The following is a 20270-nucleotide window of genomic DNA, read 5'->3' on the forward strand; positions in this document are numbered from 1 at the left end:
AAGTTGTGCCCCACTTGCAAAGCAGTCCTGGCTTGGATTGCCCGGACTACCCACACTGGGCACATCACAGCACTTGGCCATCAGCCCGGCTGCACTTGCCGCAGGCTGCCATCTGGGGAGAGGGGACAATTGGGGGGCTGCAGGAGAGCTTCCACCCCCAGAAGCCCTCAGAGCCAGCCCAGTCCTCCCCATCGGGGGCTCGTACCCCATTCCTCCCTCACCTCCTTCCACTTACCTTTTCCTAACCCCCCCTTCCTGATGTACAAAATAAAGAAAACGTGTGGTCAAAAATAGAATCTCTCTTTATTGAACAAAACTGGGGGAAACTGGGAAAAGGAGGTGGGAGAGGGGAAGAGAGAGGCTGGGAGAGGGGAGGGCAATTAAATGATCAGAGGTTTGGAACAGGTCCCATATGAAGAGAGGCTAAAGAGACTGGGACTTTTCAGTTTAGAAAAGAGGAGACTGAGGGGGGATAGGATAGCGGTCTCTAAAAGCATGAGTGGGGTGGAGAGGGTGCATACAGAAAAGTTAATTAGTTCCCATAATAGAAGCACTAGAGGATACCAAAGGAAAGGAATGGGTAGCAGGCTTCAAACTAGTAACAGAAAGTTGTTCTTCACAAAGCAAAGAGTCAACCTGTGGAACTCCTTGCTGCAGGAGGCTGTGAAGGCTAGAACTAGAACAGAGTTTAAAGAGTAGTGAGACAAAGTCATGGAGGTTGGGTCCATGGAGTGGTATTAGCCAGGGGCTAGGAGTGGTGTCCCTGCCCAAAGTTTGTGGAAGGCTGGAAAGGGATGGCACGAGACAAATGGCTTGGTCACTGTCTTCGGTCCATCCCCTCCAGGGTATCTAGTGTTGGCCGCTGTCGGCAGACAGGCTACTGGGCTACATGGACCTTTGGTCTGATCCAGTACGGCCATTGTAAGCTCAGGGCTCAGGGTCGGGGGTCTCAGTAGACCACCCTGATTTTCATGCACACCTGCTCCTGGGTGGCCAGGCTGGCAGCTCTCCTGCCCTAGCCGGCCACTTTCCTGTGCCTAGTGCGGAGATCGTGGATGAGGTCCACAATGTCTGCACTGGACCAGGCGGGTGCCCACCTCTTGCAGTCCCAGGCAAGCTCCTGGGAGCCACCAGCCTGGTCCCAGGAAGAGGGGGAGGGCTGGGGGGCATCGGGTGGCTGGCTCGAGCCGTGCCAGGTGCAGGGTCTGCTGGCTGGGTGCTGGCAGGCTTGCACCTGGCACGGGCACCGTAGCCAGCCCGTGCCCCTTTAAGGGGTCCGGGGCCGGGATGGGGGCAATAGAGTTTCCCTGGTGTTGGCCAGAGTGGCCACCAGGGAAAGCTGGGGAGGGCTAGCCTCCCACTAGGTTGAATTAAGGGTCTACACAGCCCTTAATTTGAACTAGTAAGTTCGAACTAGGCTTAGTCCTCGTAAAATGAGGTTTACCTAGTTTGAACTAAGCGCTCCGCTAGTTCGAATTAAGTTCGAACTAGCGGAGCGCTAGTGTAGCACCTATCAAAGTTAATTCGAACTAACATCCATTAGTTCGAATTAACTTTGTAGTGTAGACATACCCTGGGAGTGGGGAAAGAGACTAAGAGGGAGGTGAGCAGAGGGCACAGATGCGGGTCCCAGTCAAATGTGAATCCTGGGAGGGGTTTGATTCATATGGGATGGGAATCGGCCGCAGGACGGAGTTGTGAAAAGGCTTTTAAAAGGAGAGAGTGCAGGCAGGTGTATTTGGCCAAGGGGGAACTCATGAGGGGTGAGTTCTGCCCCATTACAGGGACCCACAGTGCTTAGCAAGAGACAGGGGAAGCCGGGCGGAGCTCCAAACTTCCCTATGCTGAGGCAGGCAGCAGCATCAAGGTGCAATGGATACCTACTGCCACAATGGCGCACACCGGCCCCAGGAAACTCCAGATGAACCCCCTCTCCATGCTGAGCCAGCAGCTGCAAGCACAAAAGGTGAAAGGTTTTGGAACTGTTCTCTGATTTCTGTCTTACAGGAAGTCAGACACGTGGTTGTTCCCTTCTAGCCACAGAATTGATAAACTTTAGTCATGATCATCCGCAGAGATTAGAGGCAGAGCAAGAAACAGAATCAGGTGTCCTGTGCGCCCCAGTCGAATAGAGGCTAGAAATTGATTCACTCACTCATAAAGGAGAGTCAGCAGCACAGCTGTCAAGAGAGACACCTGCTGGTCCAGAGCACTTTTCACTGGGGAACGCCGGGGCACACACACGTGCACACAGCACTGGCATAAAATTGGACCGATTCTCTTCATTCCCCTTTTTGCACTCAGGGTCAAAATAAATCAGCAGGGCTCCTGCTGGCTAACCGCCTTCTCTTCACTGGACTTATAAGGCCCCTTTACTGCAGCATCTAACAATCTTCAGTCAAGTTTCTATCACACGGCTCCAGAACATTTGAGGCAAAATAGATTCAAGATTGAGGCAACTTGTTATATGGGGAAACTGAGGCATAGAGCAGATAAATGGCTTGCTCAGCGTCAAGGATGGGACTCAAACCTGGGTCTTCCCTAACCACTACACCATCCTGCCCATCAGGCCTGGCCAAAGGGTTTGTGGGGCCCAAGGAAAGAGGCAGGGAGCAGGGCCCTGGACCTGGCTGGTGGATGGTGACTACTCAGCAGGGCAGGCCCCCAGCCCAAGGCATTTGCCTTGCTCGCCTTGCCCTAGTGCTTGGCCTGCTACCCATGTTCCAGCAGCTCCGGCACTCACTTCTCTTGTCCGCCATAGCCCTTTGGCATGATGACGGCCGAGACGGCCACCACCAGGGCGGGGAATCCGTAGCCGAAGAGACTCAGTAACCGCATCTTGGGGCTGTGGGTGCTGAAATAGTTGACAATCCCAAGGCTGCGCACGGTGAGGAGGAGCACCACGGCCTCCAGGAACATCCAGGCGAAACAGGCCAGGAAGAGGTAGTGCAGCAAGCCTGCAATGACAGCACAGCCCACCTGGGGAGAACGGCAGTGACACATCTTTCATTTCACAGTCTCTACTAAGCATCCTGGGGCTGGACCCACCAGCATCATAGAATCACAGGGATGGAAGAGACCTCAGGAGGTCACTGAGCCCAAGGCAGGACCAAGCCCAGCTAAATCATCCTGGCCAGGGCTTTGTCAAGCCGAAACTTAAAACCTCTTGGGACGGAGACTCCACTCTCTCCCTAGAGAATCTATCCCAGTGCTTCACCACCCTCCTAGGGAACTAGGTTTTCCTGTTATCCAACCTAGACCTCCCCCAGGTCCTTTTCTGTTGAACTGCTGATTAGTCAATCGGTGCCCAGCCTGTAGCCGTGCTTGGGATTCTTCCATCCTAAGTGCAGGATTCTGCACTTGTACTTATTGAACCTCGTCAGATTTTTTTTGGCCAAATCCTCCAATTTGTCTAGGTCACTCTGGACCCTATCCCTGCCCCCCAGCGTAGCTACCCCTCCCCCTAGCTTAGTGTCATCTGCAAACTTGTGGAGCGTGCAAGTCATCTCCTCCTTCAGGTCATTAATAAAAATGTTGAACAAAAGCAGCCCAGAACCGATCCTTGGGGCTCTCCACTTGATACCGATTGCCAACATACCCCCCACCCCCACATCAGGAACTACCCTTGTGAGAAGGGGTTTGCCCCAGGGTCTCTTCTTTGCCTTAAAGGATAGCCACATGCCCAAGAATCTCTCATTCTTCAAAGAAGGTCAAGAGCATTACCCCATTACCACATTTTACAGATGGAAAAACTGAGGCACCAGGCAGGGAGGTGACTTGCCCAATGTCACAAATAGGAAAGCAAGGACTAGAGCCCAGGTCTCCATACAGTGCTCTATCCACCAGGCCACACTGCCTGCCATCTGAGGCGCTATGCTGGGGTAGGAAGCACTTTACCTGATGGCTGGTGCTGTTCACTGCTCTGAGGAAGAGGAGGTCGGCCACAAAGAGGCAGAGGCAGAGCTGCAGGTGGATGGAGGTGTTGACGTTGCGGATGGAGCGGCACAGGAGGAAGGTGAGGATGGCGAGGAGGAGGCACAGCAGGGAGAGGGCCAGCCCAACGTGGGAGATGAGGGATAACAGGAAATCTGCCTGTTGGGGAAGCAGGGCCGATGGCTAGTTAGGTCACGAGTCATCCCATGCAGCACAGTTAATGCAGATGAGGTGCTGCAGATAATCCCCCTGATTCCTGCCCAGGATGGACTGTCACTGCCCTTACTGGGGAGCGCAGGCTGAGGTGTGTATAACTCTACAGGGGCCTTTGTTTTAACCATGGGGCTCTGGGAGCCGAGAGGATTCCATCAGGACCTTCCTTAGGATTTATGGGCCCTGGCAGGACTATCAAACTGGTGCCCTAAACCCCGACAACAGCCGGGGGATGATTTTTTACAGATGTGATTTTATAACCTTCAGCAACACGAATGAAACAGGTTTAAAGCAAATTTTAAACTAAAGTCCCCTCCACTAACACAGTGAAATCAGAAACTGACAGGATGATCCTGGGGCTGGCAAATGCCTGTTCAATGGCTTCATTAGCACCCGAATGGCTCTCACAGGATCAATGTTCTACTAATAGCTCTGGCAGGCTTGTTCACTTTTAAGTTAAGGGGATCCTCTCTGGAGGGGGCAGAGCCACAGACCAGAGATAGGAAGAGTGGGGGGGGGGGGCGAAATAAGACCCAGTGGTGCCTCAAATTTTCAGATGCCCTATGCTGCTGTGTGTTCTGTGTATGGGTAAGGACGGCCCTCGGTACCATGCCATAAGGAGCCACCTGTGAGCAGCCCAGAATGTCCATCTCCATTGCCACCAGTCCCTTTTTGCTTTCTCTGATGCTGCCGCCATGTCCAGAGGGGCTCCTCATGAACGTCCCCAGAGCTACCACCATGGTGGGTAGATTTAAATCACTGCCTTAAATCGCCAAAAAAAAAAATCACTGATTTAAAGCAAGTTTGCCACTGATACTTCCTCACATTTGTCTTCAAGCAATGGTGCAAATCTGATCAAACTAGAACATGTTCGTTCACAGCTCAGTAATGGATTTTACATCCTCTAGCTGAGTTTCTTCCAAAGTCAACAATGTTTGAAACTAAGAGGCATGTACAATCTAAACTGTTATAAAAGGGGAGATATCAGTCTCACCGTCTGTCACAGAGAACACTTGAGAATACACTGGAAGACTTGAGAAGTTTCTAGAAAATGCCAGAATGAGAAGATTGCTAGGCTGATGTCCTATTCCCAGGCAGCCCCATCATTGGGCTGAAGCTGTTTCGCCAGGCACCCCCGCCATGGGGCGCAGCCCTGTTCCCGGATGGCCCCACCCCACAGCACAGCCTCATAGCTGCTTACTGAGCTCCGCCCAGCCAGGGACTCATGGCTCTGCATAAGTAGCTGCCTGGCTGGGGTACGGCCTTTTCTCCCACCAACAGCTCCCTACTGGGGACAGAGCAGTGAGTCGGTAGGGAGAAATGCCCCTCCCCCAGCCAGCCAGCTGCGTGCAGGGAGTCCTGAGTCCCTGGCTGGGCAGGGCTCATTAAGCAGCTGCAGGGTCGTGCTGCCACACAGCTTAGAGGGAACCTTGCCCTGCTACCGCCTTGGCTTCCTTCAGACTTTACCGAGAGGGTGCCTGGCTCCCCTAGCAAAACCCGCAGCCTTGTGCTGCAAGCCCTGGGGCAAGCACTGTCCCGTTACCGTTATCTCCCCCCATGCCATGAGGACGGCCAGGCTGGTGACGTGGTCGCAGCTGCACGTGGTGTGGGTGGCGTTGGAGTGCAGGACCCTGCATCCTGCCGTAGACCAGCTGCAACTCTGGGCTGTGCACTCCCACGAGACACAGGTGGGCTTCTCAGAGGGGTTGCTTGGCTGAAAAAATACAAGTCAAAGGCAGAAGGAATAACACAGGATGAAAAAACACAGTGCCAGGAGCATGGGTCAGGGGCTCCCATGCTGTGAGAGGCAGATGGGCAGAAGCCAGGGACGAGGTACACATGCACCTCCTACTCTGGGAGTCCACATTTCGAGACCACCCATGCTGTGGAGAAGGAAGTGGCTCCGTGTGTGCTGTTGCTCCCCTCCCGCAGCTGGGGAAGAGCAGCAGCGACAGGCTTCTCCTGGGGCTTTCCCCACCACTCCCACAGCAGCAGGGTCAGTTCCTGGGGATGCTGTGTGGCGCGGAGCCACATGTGTCCCTGGTAGTGGCCTTTCAGGTAAGCACCCAATCCCCATCCCTGTCACACCCAGACCCCACAGCACCCTCTCTGGCCTGACAAAATCTTTAATCTGGCATGCCCTGTTTCCCAAGGTTGCCAGATTTAAGAAGTTCAGGTGCATTGGATTGGGACTCACAGTACCTGGGTTTTAGTCCTGGCTCTGCCACTGGCTCTGACTGAATCATTCATGTGCTCCGTGCCTCAGTTTCCCCTTTCTCTAGACAAAGGCCAGGTCTACACTACAGCCTTCCACTTCCCTTACTCCTCATGAGGTGTACGAATTCCAGTGCCAACGGGGCCACTGTCAGCATTCAATTTAGCAGGTTTTTACTAGGACCACTCAATCGAATGCCAGAAGATCAACCACCACAGCCTTGATCTTCTCCCTAGTCTAGGCATTGCCTAAGCTCTTGGGGTATGTCTACACTACAGCACTAATTCGAACTAACTTAATTTGAATTAGTTAATTCGAACTAAGCTAATTCGAACTAGTGCATCTAGACCTAAAAACTAGTTCGAATTAGCGTTTTGCTAATTCGAACTAGCATGTCCACATTGAGTGGACCCGGAACCGAGGTTAAGGCTGGCCAGAAGCAGTGCCGGCAGGGCATCAGATTAGGACTTAGAGCGTGGAGCTGCTATCTCAGGCTAGCCGAGGGCTGTGCTTAAAGGGACCCAACCCCCACCATGGACAGATGGTTCTCAGAGGTCCCCCGCTTGCAAAGCAGTCCTGGCTTGGAGTGCCCTGAGTGCCCACACTGGGCACATCACAGCACTCGGCCATCAGCCCGGCTGCACTTGCCGCAGGCTGCCATCTGGGAAGGGGGTGTCAATCGGGGGGCTGCAGGAGAGCTTCCACACCGAGGATCCCACAGAGCCACCCCAGTCCTCCCCATTCCTCCCTCACCTCCTTCCACTTATCCTTCCCTAGCCTCCCTTCCTGATGTACAAAATAAAGGACACGTGTGTTCACAAATAGAAACTCTCTTTATTGAACAAAACTGGGGGAGACTGGGAAAAGGAGGTGGGAGAGGGGAAGAGAGAGGGTGGGAGAGGAGAGGGCAACTAAAATGATCAGGGCTTTGGAACAGGTCCCATATGAAGAGAGGCTAAAGAGACTTGGACTTTTCAGCTTAGACAAGAGGAGACTGAGGGGGGACAGGATAGAGGTCTATAAAAACATGAATGGTGTGGAGAGGGTGCATAAAGAAAAGCTCTTCATTAGTTCCCATAATAGAAGGATTAGAGGACACCAAAGGAAATGAATGGGTAGCAGGCTTCAGACTAATAACAGAAAGTTGTTCTTCACAAAGCAAAGAGTCAACCTGTGGAACTCCTTGCTGCACGAGGTTGTGAAGGCTAGAACTAGAACAGAGTTTAAAGAGAAGTGAGATCAAGTCATGGAGGTTGGGTCCATGAAGTGCTATTAACCAGGGGGTAGCAATGGTGTCCCTGGCCTCTGTTTGTGGAAGGCTGGAGATGGATGGCACAAGACAAATGGCTTGGTCATCCCCTCCAGGGTACCTAGTGTTGGCTGGTGTTGGCAGACAGGCTACTGGGATAGATGGACCTTTGGTCTGACCCAGTACGGCCATTCTAAGCTCAGGGCTCAGGGTCGGGGGTCTCAGTGGACCACCCTGATTTTCATGCAGACTTGCTCCTGGGTGGCCAGGCTGGCAGCTCTCCTGCCCTAGACGGCCACTTTCCTGTGCCTAGTGCGGAGGTCGTGGATGAGGTCCACGATTTCCGCACTAGACCAGGTGGGCGCCCGCCTCTTATGGACCTGGGCAGGCTCCTGGGAGCCGCCAGCCTGGTCCCGGGAAGAGGCGGAGGGCTGGGTGGCAGCGGGTGGCTGGCTCATGCCGTGCCATGTGCAGGGTCTGCTGGCTGGGTGCTGGCAGGCTTGCACCTGGCACGGGCGCCATAGCCAGACCGTGCCCCTTTAAGGGCTCCGGGGCCGGGAGAGGGGCAGAAGAGTTTCCCTGGTGGTGCCCAGAGTGGCCACCAGGGCAAGCTGGGGAGGGCTAGCCTCCCACTGGTTCAAATTAAGTGGCTACACAGCCGCTAATTTGAACTATTTAATTCGAACTAGGCGTTAGTCATCATAGAATGAGGTTTACCTAGTTCGAATTAAGCGCTCCACTAGTTCGAATTAAGTTCGAACTAGCAGTTTGTATGTGTAGCGCCTATCAAAGTTAATTCGAACTAACGTCTGTTAGTTCGAATTAACTTTGTAGTGTAGACATACCCTTGGTGACAAGGGCCGTCTTATGGAACGGGCTAAGCCTGCCATATCGGGGCACTTCTCTCAGCAAACGTATTAGCACCAATCCATGATAGGAAGGCAGTTTTCAGCAAGCGCATTATCACAGACACCCCACAGACAGTGGGCCAGAGGACGCCTTGTCACATTACCGAATTGGAGGGAAGCAGCCAGATCGCTGCTGCACCCCTAGGTGGGGGTGTTGGCCCCAGAAATTGGTATAAAAGGGAGCCATGAGGGGTATTGAATGGGAGCTTGTTGTTTTCTGATCCTGTGTACACTGTTTATGTGAGTATATAATGTCTGTGTGTGTAAATAGGAACCTGTAATCTGTGTGGAAGCTGAATATTTCTCTGAATGTGGTTAAGCATGGCTATGGACAGGCTGAGTAGTGAAGCCCTGTAGAACAATGGCACTTGATGGGCCAAAGACACACCTAAAGCATGAGGGCGGAGACCTAAGAGCTGCCAGCAGAGAGAGGCTGAGGACCAGGTGACCGGCTGAGACCAGAAGAGGCCAGGAAGGGGGTATAAAGAGGCCATGTGGTCGGTGCCATTTTGTTCTCAGCTCAGCACTTTATCCCAGAGGCAGCATTGCAGGGATCGAAGAGCCCAGAAGACCTGTGAACCCATCCTGATCTTAGGATGTGCAATAAGAACTTTTAAACCAGCAGCTGCAACATCTCTGCTAGAGCCTGCATCGAGAACTGGGAGATTCGGTGCATGTAACGTACTGTACTTTAATAACCTTACTCTCAGGCTTTTCTTTCTTGTAATAATAAACCTTTAGATATATATTCTAAAGGATTGGCCCAGCGTGATTTGTGGGTAAGGTCCAGAGGGTAAATTGACCAGGGATCTGTGGCTGGTTTCTTGGAACCGGACAGAACTTGTTCGGGGTAGGTGGGATTGGGTGCTAGAACCCCCCACCTGTGTATGAGGCCCGGGGCCATCTGGGGCACAGATATTGCTGGGGTGTCGGAGGAGTTTTGCTCGTGAGGCTTCAGGCAGGTTGCTGAAGCGCTCTGTGAGACTGGTTTGTGGCCTGTTTGGAGAGGTCACCAGTCAGGGGGGCTGTACGGAGCCCCGGATTTGAGCAATTCGCCCTGGCTGTGTCCAGACTCAGGGTTTTTTTCGGGAAAAGTAGCCTTTTCCCGAAAAAACTTCCCCTGCGTCCAGACTCAAGCCGCGTTCTTTCGAAATTATTTCGAAAGAACGCGGCTTTTCTTTCGATGGCGGTAAACCTCGTTTCACGAGGAAGAACGCCTTCTTTCGAAAGTTCCTCTTTCGAAAGAAGGCGTTCTTCAATGTAAATAGGGCTTCCTCGAAAGAGAGCATCCAGACTCGCTGGGTGCTCTCTTTCGAAAAAGCGGATTGCTCTTTCGAAAGATGCTTTCGAAAGAGCCTCTTTTGAAAGAAGCCTGCAGTCTAGACATAGCCCCTGAGCGGATGCCCTCAGCTGTGCCCAGACACGGCCCGGTCCGTCACACACCTATTCAGTGGGTTGGAAGGGCTCCCAGCCCTTTGAATCTGCCTCAGTGCAGCTGAAGAGACCTTTCCCTACTCCTCATATTAACCCCTTCAGTGCTCTCCATCCGTCAAGCAAAGTTCTTTAAAAAGGTCACTATAATTAGCCTCATTTTACAAGTGGGGAAACTGAGGCAAGGAGTGAGGTTGGGTGGAGACAACGGTCAATCAGCAGAATCAGTAGTAGAAGCCAAGCCCCTCACTTGTGCTCTATCCACTAGGACACACTGTCTCCCGTATTTCCCAAATCCAGGGATCAGACATTTACAAGTCTGCTCCTGAGCCTTGGTTAACGGAGGTGCCCTGTTAATGACTGAAGCCGAGTTGGACTTCCAGCTCTAGAGATCCTGTGTTCACATTGTCCCAGGGCAGCATCGTGCTTGGGGGAGAACACAGGAATCCCTCCCCATCTGGAGCTAATTCAATGTTACTCCCCTCCCCCCGGAGGATCCAGGCTGCTCCTGAAAAGCCAGGCTCAACCCCAACAGCTGCTCGTGGAGGGACTTACCATGATGTGCTCGAAGGTGTAGTTCACTGGATCTGTGAAGTTGGTCTTGGTCTGGCTGGTCAGCCAGGCACTCACCACCCTGGAAATCATCCGGACGGTGCGGCCAGAGGCAGCCTTCTGATTGTGGAAGAAGCTGCTGTTCATGATGGTTTCCATGCCCACGTAGGAGACAAACGCCACTCCAGCCGCGCCTGCAAGTGTCCCCAAGGAGAAACCAGGTGGGTTGTCAGCTTCTTTCCCCATGTCCACCGTGGGACTCGCCAATGTCTGTGCAACTCCCCAGTCCTGCTCCAGTGCTGTGGTAATGTTCTGCTTCAACAGGGCTAGGAAGAGAACCCAGGTATCTGGATAACCACATGTTTACTTGTCGCTGCAGCACAGACAGCACTGGAGACAAGACGGGGGAGGGGCCTCTAAATACACAACATGCAGTGAACTCCTTAATTTTGTGTTTTTGTTTTAGTGTTGGAGTGTTATAAGAGGTGGGTGGCTCTTAAATTCCCCCCATACAGTGAGGCAGTTTTTGGAGAGTCCCCGAGAACTGTCTTCTCAAAACATAGAGTCACAGAATACTAGAACTGAAAGGGACCTTGAGAAGACATCAAGTCCAGCACCTTGCCCTCATGGCAGGACCAAGCATCATCTAGAGCATCCCTCACAGGTGTTCATCTAACCTGCTCTTAAATATCTGCAAGGATGAGGATTCCACAACCTCCTTAGGCAACTTGTGCCAGCGTTTAACCACCTGACAGCAAGGTTTTCCTAATGTCCAACCTAACCCCTTTTGCTGCAATTTAAGCCCATTGCTTCTTGTTCTATCATCAGAGGTTAAGGAGAATAATTTTTCTCCCTTCTCTTTGTAGATACTTTTTCTCCCTCCTTTTAGATACTTGAACATCTGATATTAACAGAGCTGGCTGATGAAAATCTTGAGTTTGGTACAAAACAGATGAAACCAAATGTTTGGTTTGAAAATGCCACCGCAATGTCTCGTGGGAGTTGTGGTTCAGGTGTTCTCCTCTATGAGCCTGGCTCCCTGGTTGGACTGCATCTCCCATAATGCACCATGGGAAACATCTAACCACAGTGCCGCATGGGAGATAAAGTCTGGCTGGAGAGTCTGTCCCATAGTGGGGAATAGGATAATGAGGCAGCAGACCAAATATTTTAGCTCTTCAGACAAAAGCAAAATGATTGTCTGGGCTGAGGGCATTTTGAGCAGCCAGTTTTTCCGAACAGTGTTGTGCAGAAATCAGCCACATCCTGAAGCACTGTGCTTTCTTAACACCCAGTTTTCCACTGAAGAGCCGTGGAGATGGAACAGTCCCTGCCAGCCCTTGTTTTTTATTCTTCTAGTTCCCTTTATTCTAGCAGGCTTGACTAGGACAGAAGGAATTTATATTTGTCTCTGGCTTAAGAACCAGGAATTGTCAATATAGGACAGAGACCTTGTCCGTGAGCCCCGTGTTCCATACTCTGCCATCTCAAATCAGATCAATAGTCCATCTAGTTGGGTGTCTATATCGGCACAGAGCAGTTTTCCATTTAAGCTGGAATCTCCTACTTCAGGGGATTTCAAGCCTCCTGTATCTTAACTGTGCAAAACTACCCCTCGGTGGGATCCTACCCCACTCACACACCATATCGGGCAGCTGAGAAGTGTCCATCACACACCACTCCATGCCCATTGGTGGTGATGAGGTACCTTCTGCCATTGATCCCTGAACTGTTTTACATCTAATCTCCATGGTCTCCCCTTTGGCTCCCAGGCTGATGACAGAGTCCTCCCTGCTGCAGCCGTCTCCAATGACTATGGTCCGGACATCTAAGGAGAGGAGGGAAGAGCACAGTCATAAAATCATAGAATCATAGAGCTGGAAGAGACCTTAGAAGGCCATCAAGTCCAGTCCCCTGCCCAAGGCAGGACTAATCCCAATTAAATCAACCCAGCCAGGGCTTTGTCAAGCCGAGACTTAAACACCTCTAGGGATGGAGACTCCACTACTTCCCTAGGTAACCCATTCCAATGCTTCACCACCCTCCTAGTGAAATAGTTTTTCCTAATATCCAACCTGGACCTCTCCAACTGCAACTTGAGACTGTTGTTCCTTGTTCTGCCATCTGTTAATACTGAGAACAGCCTCTCTCCATCCTCTTCAGGAAGTTGAAGGCTGATCTCAAATCCCCCCTTAGTCTTCTCTTCTGCAGACTAAATAGACCCAATTCCCTTAGCCTCTCCTCATAGGTCATATTCTCCAGCCCCCTAATTATTTTGGTTGCCCTCCGCTGGACCCTCTCCAACGCATCCACATCTTTCCTGTAATTAGGGGGCCCAGAACTAGACACAATACCCCAGATGTGGCCTCACCAGAGCCGAGTAAAGAGGAATAATCACATCTCTGGATCAACTGGCAATGCTCCTCTTAATGCAACCTAATATGCCATTAGCCTTCTTGGCTACAAGGGCACACTGTTGACTCATATCCAGCTTCTCATCCACTGTAACCCCCAGGTCCTTTTCTGCAGAACTGCTCCTTAGCCAGTCGGTCCCCAGCCTGTACCAGTACTTGGGATTCTTCCGTCCCAAGTGCAGGACTCTACACTTGTCCTTGTTGAACCTCATCAGATTTCTTGTGGCCCAATCCTCCAATTTGTCTAAGTCACTCTGGACTCTATCCTTGCCCTCCAGTGTATCTACCTCTCCCCCTAGCTTAGTGTCATCCGCAAACTTGCAGAGGGTGCAATCTATCCCCTCATCCAGATCATTAATAAAGATGTTGAACAAAACCAGCCCCAGAGGAGGCTGCAATGAGGAGTAACGGTAGTCTGAATTAGGGGCTTTAGTTGGAACTACCTAGCCCGTGCTGCATGTAGCCGTGGGCAGGGAGTTTGAACTACTGGGCATTTAAAAATGGCGGTGCCCAGGAACATGCAAATAAAGCCTGGGATATTTTAATCCCGGGGTTCATCTGAAATTTCCAATGACTACATTAGCCACCCTAGTTCGAACTAGCATGGCTAGTGTAGACATTCCCTCAGATAACCAGTTGGTCACCGTACCCTCTACATTCAAATTAGGGGTCTTCCTTTGTTTCTCGTTCCTCTTTGCATTTCTTCCCAGTATCCAACTTCCCCACTCCACTCAGGGTTTTGGTCATCGCCCCCCAATGAAGCTAGTTTAAAGCCCTCCTCACTCGGTTTTCAAGCCTGCCCACAAAGATGCTCCTTCCTCTCTTGGTTAGGTGGATCCCATCTCTTCCTAACAATCCTTGTGTCCCATGGTCAAAGAAACCAAAGCCCTCTCTGTGACACCACCTGCGCAACCACGCATTTAGTTCTTCAACCAGTCTGACAAGCACTTGCTCTTTAGACTTTGGCCAACAGCAGAGCAGAGCAGCAGGGGGCAGCAGAGATAGAAGGAACCATCCAGCTAAGAGGGGAAGAGGTTTTGTGCCCACAGGAAAGAGACATGGAGAAAGTTTCATGGGGGCCCCGGACCACGTGTCCCCTCCCCCTCCAGGGCATTAGAAACAAGGGGGATGGGGGAGCAGTAGATGGGGGCAAGGGATGGGGCCTGGCTTGAGAATAAGAACTGCAGCCATCTGCACATGCTGGCTGGAGCCCCGAGAGCTGGGGGTCAGGTGAATGGCCTTGTGGTTCAGGCAATCACCTGGGATGCAGGAAATCCCAGCTGAGCTGACGCCCTGTTTGACCTTGAGCAGTCACTGCAGCTCCCTGCCTCAGTTTCCTCCTCTATTGGATAGGAATAACAAGCCTTCTTTCCATAGAATACTAGAACTGGAAGGGACCTCAAGATGTTATCAAGTCCAGTCCCCTGCCCTCACGGCAGGACCAACCACCACCTAGATCATCCCTGACAGGTCCACAATCTCTCTAGGCAATTTATTCCGGTGTTTAACCACCTTGACAGTGAGGAAGGTTTTCCTGATGGCCAACCTAAACCTCCCTCGCTGCAATTTTAAGCCCATTGCTTCTTGTCCTATCCTCAGAGGCCAAGGAAAACAAATTTTCTCCCATCTCCTTGTAACACTCTTTTAGATACTTGAAAACTGCTATGATGTCCCCTCTCAGTCTTCTCTTTTCCAAACTAAGCAAGCCCAATTCTTTCAGTCCTCCCTCAAAGGTCATGTTTTTTGACCTTTAATCATTTCTGTTGCTGTCCAATTTCTCCATATCTTTCTTGAAATGTGGTGTGAAGAACTGGACACAATACTCCAACTGAGGGCTAATCAGCGCAGAGTAGAGCAGAAGAATGACTTTGTGTCTTTCTCACAACACTGCTTTTAATAAATCCCAGAATCATGTTTGCCTGTTTTGCAATGGTGTCACTCTTATTGTTGACTCATTTTTAACTTGTTGTCCACTATGATCCCTAAATCGGATTCTGCAGTACTCCTTCCTAGACAGTCACTTCCCATTCTGTACGTGTGAAATGGATTGTTCCTTCCTATGTGGAGCACTTTGCATTAATCCTTATTAAACAACATCCTGTTTACCTCAGACCATTTCTCTTTTGTTGGTTTACACTGTAAGGCTGTGTCTACACTGCAGGCTTTTTGCGCAAGAATGGCCATTCATGCGCAAAAACTTGCAGAGCATCTACACTGCACGCGCATTCTTGCACAAGTAAATTTACAGTAAAGCGTCGGAACAGAAGGCTTCTTGCGCAAGTTATTCCTCTCCCCATGAGGAATAAGCCCTCTTGCACAAGAAGGCAGTGTGGACAGGCAACAGGGGTTTCTTGCACAAGAAACCTTTATGGCTAAAATGGCCATCAGAGCTTTCTTGCGCAAGTGAGTGTCCACAGTGCCATGGACGCTGTTGCGCAAAAGCACATGGCAGTGTGCACGCACTCTTGCGCAAGACATTTTGCGCAAGAACTCTTGTGCAATGCAGTTCTTGCACAGGAAGCCTGCAATGTAGATGTAGCCTAAGGGTGTGTCTACGCTGCACGATTATTTCAAGATAACGAGCATTATTTTGAAATAATAGTGTAAGTGTCTATACAGCCATTCCCTTATTTTGAAATAATTTCAAAATAACAAACGGCTTATTCCGAAATCTGTAAACCTCATTCTACGATGAATAACTTCTATTCCAAAATAGCTATTTTGAAATAAGGCATGTGTAGACACTCCACTGCTGCTATTTCAAAATTGCCCCTCCCCAGCCCATTCTAAGTTATTCCTCCCCATGCCTTTTGGGGCTCTAAATGGAGATAGCATGTCTACCTTAGGGGAGCCTGCCTCAGACTCATTTTCAGGGTTCCCTGCAGTGTAGATGCACTATTTTGAAATAAGCTATTTTGGAATAACTGTCTGGAATAGCTTATTTCAAATAGCTGTGCAGTGTAGACCAATTCTAAGCTCTTTTTACAGCAAAGACCATCTCTCCCTCTGTGTCTGTGTCTCAGCAGAGGATTCTAGGTGCTACCGTAATGGTCATAATAAGGAGGCCACAGTGAAATATGCTCACTGGATATGGCACCTGTTGATTGGTCCCCAGACAGGCTCCACCCCTACTTGGTCAGAGTCATGCTGCTTCTGATTTGCAGCTGTCACCTGTCCCAACCCTGGTGCCTTGTCTTGTCCCCGTCCAGGCCTGGCTTCCTACCCAGCTGCTCCGTCCAGAAGGTCAAGTTCCCGTTCTCGGTGGGGTTGGTGAGGATGTCCATCACAATCCTCTCCACGCTGTGCAGGACGATGGTGGCCGAGACAGAGAGCTGCTCTGTGCTCAGGTTCGACCAGGAGGACGTCTGCTCCAGGATGGAGGCAAATCCCCCAGCGGCTTTCTACGGGAGGCCAAGCAAGAGAGCGCTCTTACTGGCTATGCTGCGTTACCCCAGCAACTGTCAGCCAATCTCCTATGAGCTGCTGATGGGTCCTGCCCTTTGTCCTGCCCAAGCTGAGGATCCACCATTGGTTTGTGCTCCCTGGCAATGTCCCCCGTCTCATGGCTGGTCTATCAAGGTCTCAGCCAGCAACAGGACCCGGGGTTTCCTCTAAGGCCAACAGGCAGCTCTGAATGACTTTGCTGAGCCTTGGCTCAGGCACTACCAGCTCATTCTGCAAAAGCTGGGTGTCCCTCCCTGGTCCGGCCCTGCCTATATAGCACCAAGCAGCTTTCACTACAGCTGGGGTGGACAATGATTTTGGATGGGGAGGCTACTCCAGCAGTTTGGTAAATGGTCAAGGGCCGCACTTGTCTATGGAGGGAGTGTGGTGTCTGGGAGGGAGGCTGCATACAAAATAGGGATGTGATCATATTATCAAGTAAATGGTTAATCGATGAGCCTGGGTTTATCATTAATGTTCACATTAACACGCAACTTCCTGCCCTGCTCCTGGGGAGCCAGCTGCCACCCCACGCTGCTGCCTCTGTATCAGCTTAAAAGCCGGCTTCCAGTGAGCTCCGTCACCCTTGGTTTGACCCAGTATGGCTGTTCATACCTTCTTACACCTGAACACTGCGATACAACACCCAGGAGTCTCTTACCTCCAGACACACAGTTGAGTTCTTCTCTTTGCAGGGCTCTCCCAGGGCCCTGAAGGTGGATTTCAGTAAAGTGCAGTAGGCGGCCTGTGCAGGGTGGCAGGAGGGAGCCGGAGCAGAAGGGAGAAGCACACAGCACAACACAAATTCAATGTCATGGCTGGAAGGTTGGGCCTGTGGTTAAGGCCTTGGGCTGGGACCCAGCAGCAGGGGGTTCAAACTGTAGTATAGTCACTAAGCTGCTTTATTTTGCAAGGCTTCTGTTCCCCATCTGTACAGTGGGGCGACTAATCCCATCTTCTTCACTCAGGGTATGTCTACACTACCCTGCTAGTTCGAACTAGGAGGGTAATGTAGGCATACCGCACTTGCAAATGTAGCCCGGGATTTGAATTTCCCGGGCTTCATTTGCAAGTGCGGTATGCCTGCATTACTCTCCTAGTTCGAACTAGGAGGGTAGTGTAGACATACCCTCAGAGTGTAAGTCTGGGGCACATGGATGGACTCTTGGGGTGTGTCCAAACTACACGGCTCTGTTGATGGAGCCATGTAGATTAGGCTGATCGGCAGAGGGAAATGAAGCTGCAATTTAAATAAACGCGTCTTCATTTAAATTTAAATGGCTGCCGTGCTCTGCCGACCAGCTGATGATCAGCTGTTTGTCGGGAGATCGGGGCAGTCTGGACATGCCGTGGTCGACAAGGAAGTGAAACCAGGTTCACCTGCGCCGGTCTACAAAGGCTTCCTTGTCGACCGCGGAGCATCCAGACTGCCCCAATCTGCTGACAAACAGCTGATAATCAACTGGTCCGCAGAGCGCAGCAGCCATTTAAATTTAAATGAAGCCGCAATTATTTAAATTGCAGCTTCATTTCCCTCTGCTGATCAGCCTAATCTACATGGCTCCATCGACAGAGCTGTGTAGTTTAGACACACCCTTGCTGTGTGGCTATGCAGCACCTGACACAACGGGGACCCTGATCTTGGGGGGAGGTATCTCTGCAGAGCCTGCTTGAAGCCAGAATACTACTGCAAAGGATTGTGGGTGTCCAGAAAGAACAAGGAGGATGGAGGCCAGAGGTTCCACTGGTGGCACCGTGGGGCTCAGGGGCAGGGAGGAGCTATGCAGGGGTGTAGGGAGGGTGTTATGCGCACGGGGGGGGAGGGGGGAAAGGCAAAACTGTGCTGAACTGCACAGCAGGAGCATTAGCGGCTCCCAAGCCAGAGGGGTACTGGGCTCCCAGACAGGCCTTTGAAGTGCCTGCTCCCACCACCTGGCCCAGCCTCAGTGCCTTGTCTGCAGGGAACAAGTGGCCCAGCAGCTAAATAGACGCCCTCCTACAGTGGCACCCGGGGGCAACTGCCCCTCCCCTCGCTACACCACTGGAGCTATGGCTTCCTATGCTGGGATTTTCCACCCGCTCAAGATCTGACAGTTCTTGCCACTCTCCTGCAACCTGCACGTTGCTGCTGGTTTGCTGGCAGGAAGGGCAGCCTGTCGCCCCAGGGATGAAAATCCCCTCTGCCAAAAATGCTACCTGCGCCTGGCTTCGCTGTTGGGGACGGGGCGACAGGCAACTCTGACCCGGGCTCAGATTCTCCAAAGTAACTCAGTTTTGGCGGCCCTAACACAAGGTCCCTTAAAGAAGTTACTTGCCCAGGAAGAGGCAAGTGCCCCTCCCTGGCACCCCAAAATCACTGAGTCATGTTCGCCAGGGTTCTCTGCGCTGCCTTTGTCGTGAATATCCCAAAAACGGCGGGGCCTGCCAGGATACCTACATCCTCTGGGGATGAACCGTGAGCTGTGTCCAGACTCTGGTTCTGGGATTTCCTCACCAGATCGTTCTCTTCCAAGAAATGGGCCCGGCACTTTGAAGTGACCTCTAGGAGGAAATGAAATGAACAAAAAAATCCTCAATCAAATGTGCAGACTGGTAAATACGGTGGCCTGGGAAATTAACATCTCCCTGGGCTTTCCCATCCAGGGATGCAAAGGGGTTAAAAAGCTGCTCGTAAAACAAGTGACTTTCAGACCTAGAATCATAGAACACTGGAAATGGAAGGGCCTTGAGAGGTCATTGAGTCCAGTCCCCTGCCCTCATGGCAGGACCAAGCACTGTCTAGACCATTGTTTCTCAACTTTTTTTTATAAAGCACTCCTTTAAAAAAAAATTATAAGTACCCCCAGGACCTACAGTTTTCAGTCACACATTTTTTTCTACCATTGCAACACATTTGTTTAAACAACTTAATCGTCACTTGGCAGGCGATGACATTTTTGGGTGCAAAAAGTACAAAACTAATAAAATCTAAAATTAAAACTAAAATTCCATTTTCTCCAAATTTCAGTTGTGTTGATGTATTCCCCAGACTTGTCTCAAGTACCCCTAAGGGTACTCGTACCACTGGTTGAGAAACACTTGTTGTAAAAGGACCACGCTACCTATAGAGTTTATTTGCTACCATCACCCTATTTGGGTATGTCTACGCTACCATCCTAGTTCGAACTAGGGTGATAATATAGGCATACCGCACTTGCAAATGAAGCCCGGGATTTGAATTTCCACGGGGTGTACAGATAGTGCGGAATGGCTTGCTAGTTCGAACTATCTAGCCCGTGCCGCGTGTAGCCGCGCGGCACGGGGTTCGAACAAGCCGGCATTTAAAAATGGCGCCGGCCGGCTTATGCAAATGAAGCCCGGGAAATTCAAATCCCGGGCTTTATTTGCAAGTGCGGTATGCCTACATTACCCTCCTAGTTCGAACTAGCGGGGTAGTGTAGACATACCCTTTATTATACCACTCCTTGTGTCTATAAGCCCCAACATAGTCTCGTGCCTTGACACAAAGATCCCAGCCCCACTATGCTTTCTCAGGAGACCTGGATTGTCCATCTCGCCTACCCAGCTGTGCAACTTGCTGTGCTCCAGCGGATGGAGTAGGGGGGTTTGGGCCCTCCCTCTCTCCAAACCCCGGCCCAGGGCCCTAAGGCAGGGATTACCTATCCTTGCTCAGCGGATGGGGTATTGCCCCTAAACCCACCTGTTCACAGGCCCCACGACCCTGCCCTGGGCCACTTCCTACTCCGCCTCCCTAGGGGCAGGTGCACCCTGGCTTCCCCTGCTCACCGTTTGGCCGTTCGAGCACCTCTCGGTCTCCTCTCCCTCCTGGCTGGCAAGCCTTCTTTTTAAACTCTGCGCCAGCGGGGCTCCCGGCGTCATCACACCTGCAACCCGGGTCACCCCCCCCCCCC

General features: G+C 51.4%; 1 protein-coding gene across 3 annotated transcripts in view; it reads right to left on the reverse strand.

The window, feature by feature from the left end:
• Window positions 1-20270, reverse strand: part of LOC142818953 (adhesion G protein-coupled receptor E1-like) — a 46502-nt gene that overhangs the window by 5259 nt on the left and 20973 nt on the right. For all 3 annotated transcript variants that reach the window (XM_075902269.1, XM_075902270.1, XM_075902268.1), the window contains 9 exons: window positions 18797-18900; window positions 17021-17104; window positions 16139-16316; window positions 12210-12329; window positions 10505-10695; window positions 5690-5860; window positions 3898-4092; window positions 2744-2979; window positions 1885-1951 (listed from right to left, as the gene is read on the reverse strand). In XM_075902269.1, the coding sequence (XP_075758384.1) occupies window positions 1885-1951; window positions 2744-2979; window positions 3898-4092; window positions 5690-5860; window positions 10505-10695; window positions 12210-12329; window positions 16139-16316; window positions 17021-17104; window positions 18797-18900 (1346 nt within the window). The remainder of the gene's footprint in view (window positions 1-1884; window positions 1952-2743; window positions 2980-3897; window positions 4093-5689; window positions 5861-10504; window positions 10696-12209; window positions 12330-16138; window positions 16317-17020; window positions 17105-18796; window positions 18901-20270) is intronic.

This window comes from Pelodiscus sinensis, chromosome 19 (genome assembly GCF_049634645.1).
Source record: "Pelodiscus sinensis isolate JC-2024 chromosome 19, ASM4963464v1, whole genome shotgun sequence".
Taxonomy (NCBI): domain Eukaryota; kingdom Metazoa; phylum Chordata; order Testudines; family Trionychidae; genus Pelodiscus; species Pelodiscus sinensis.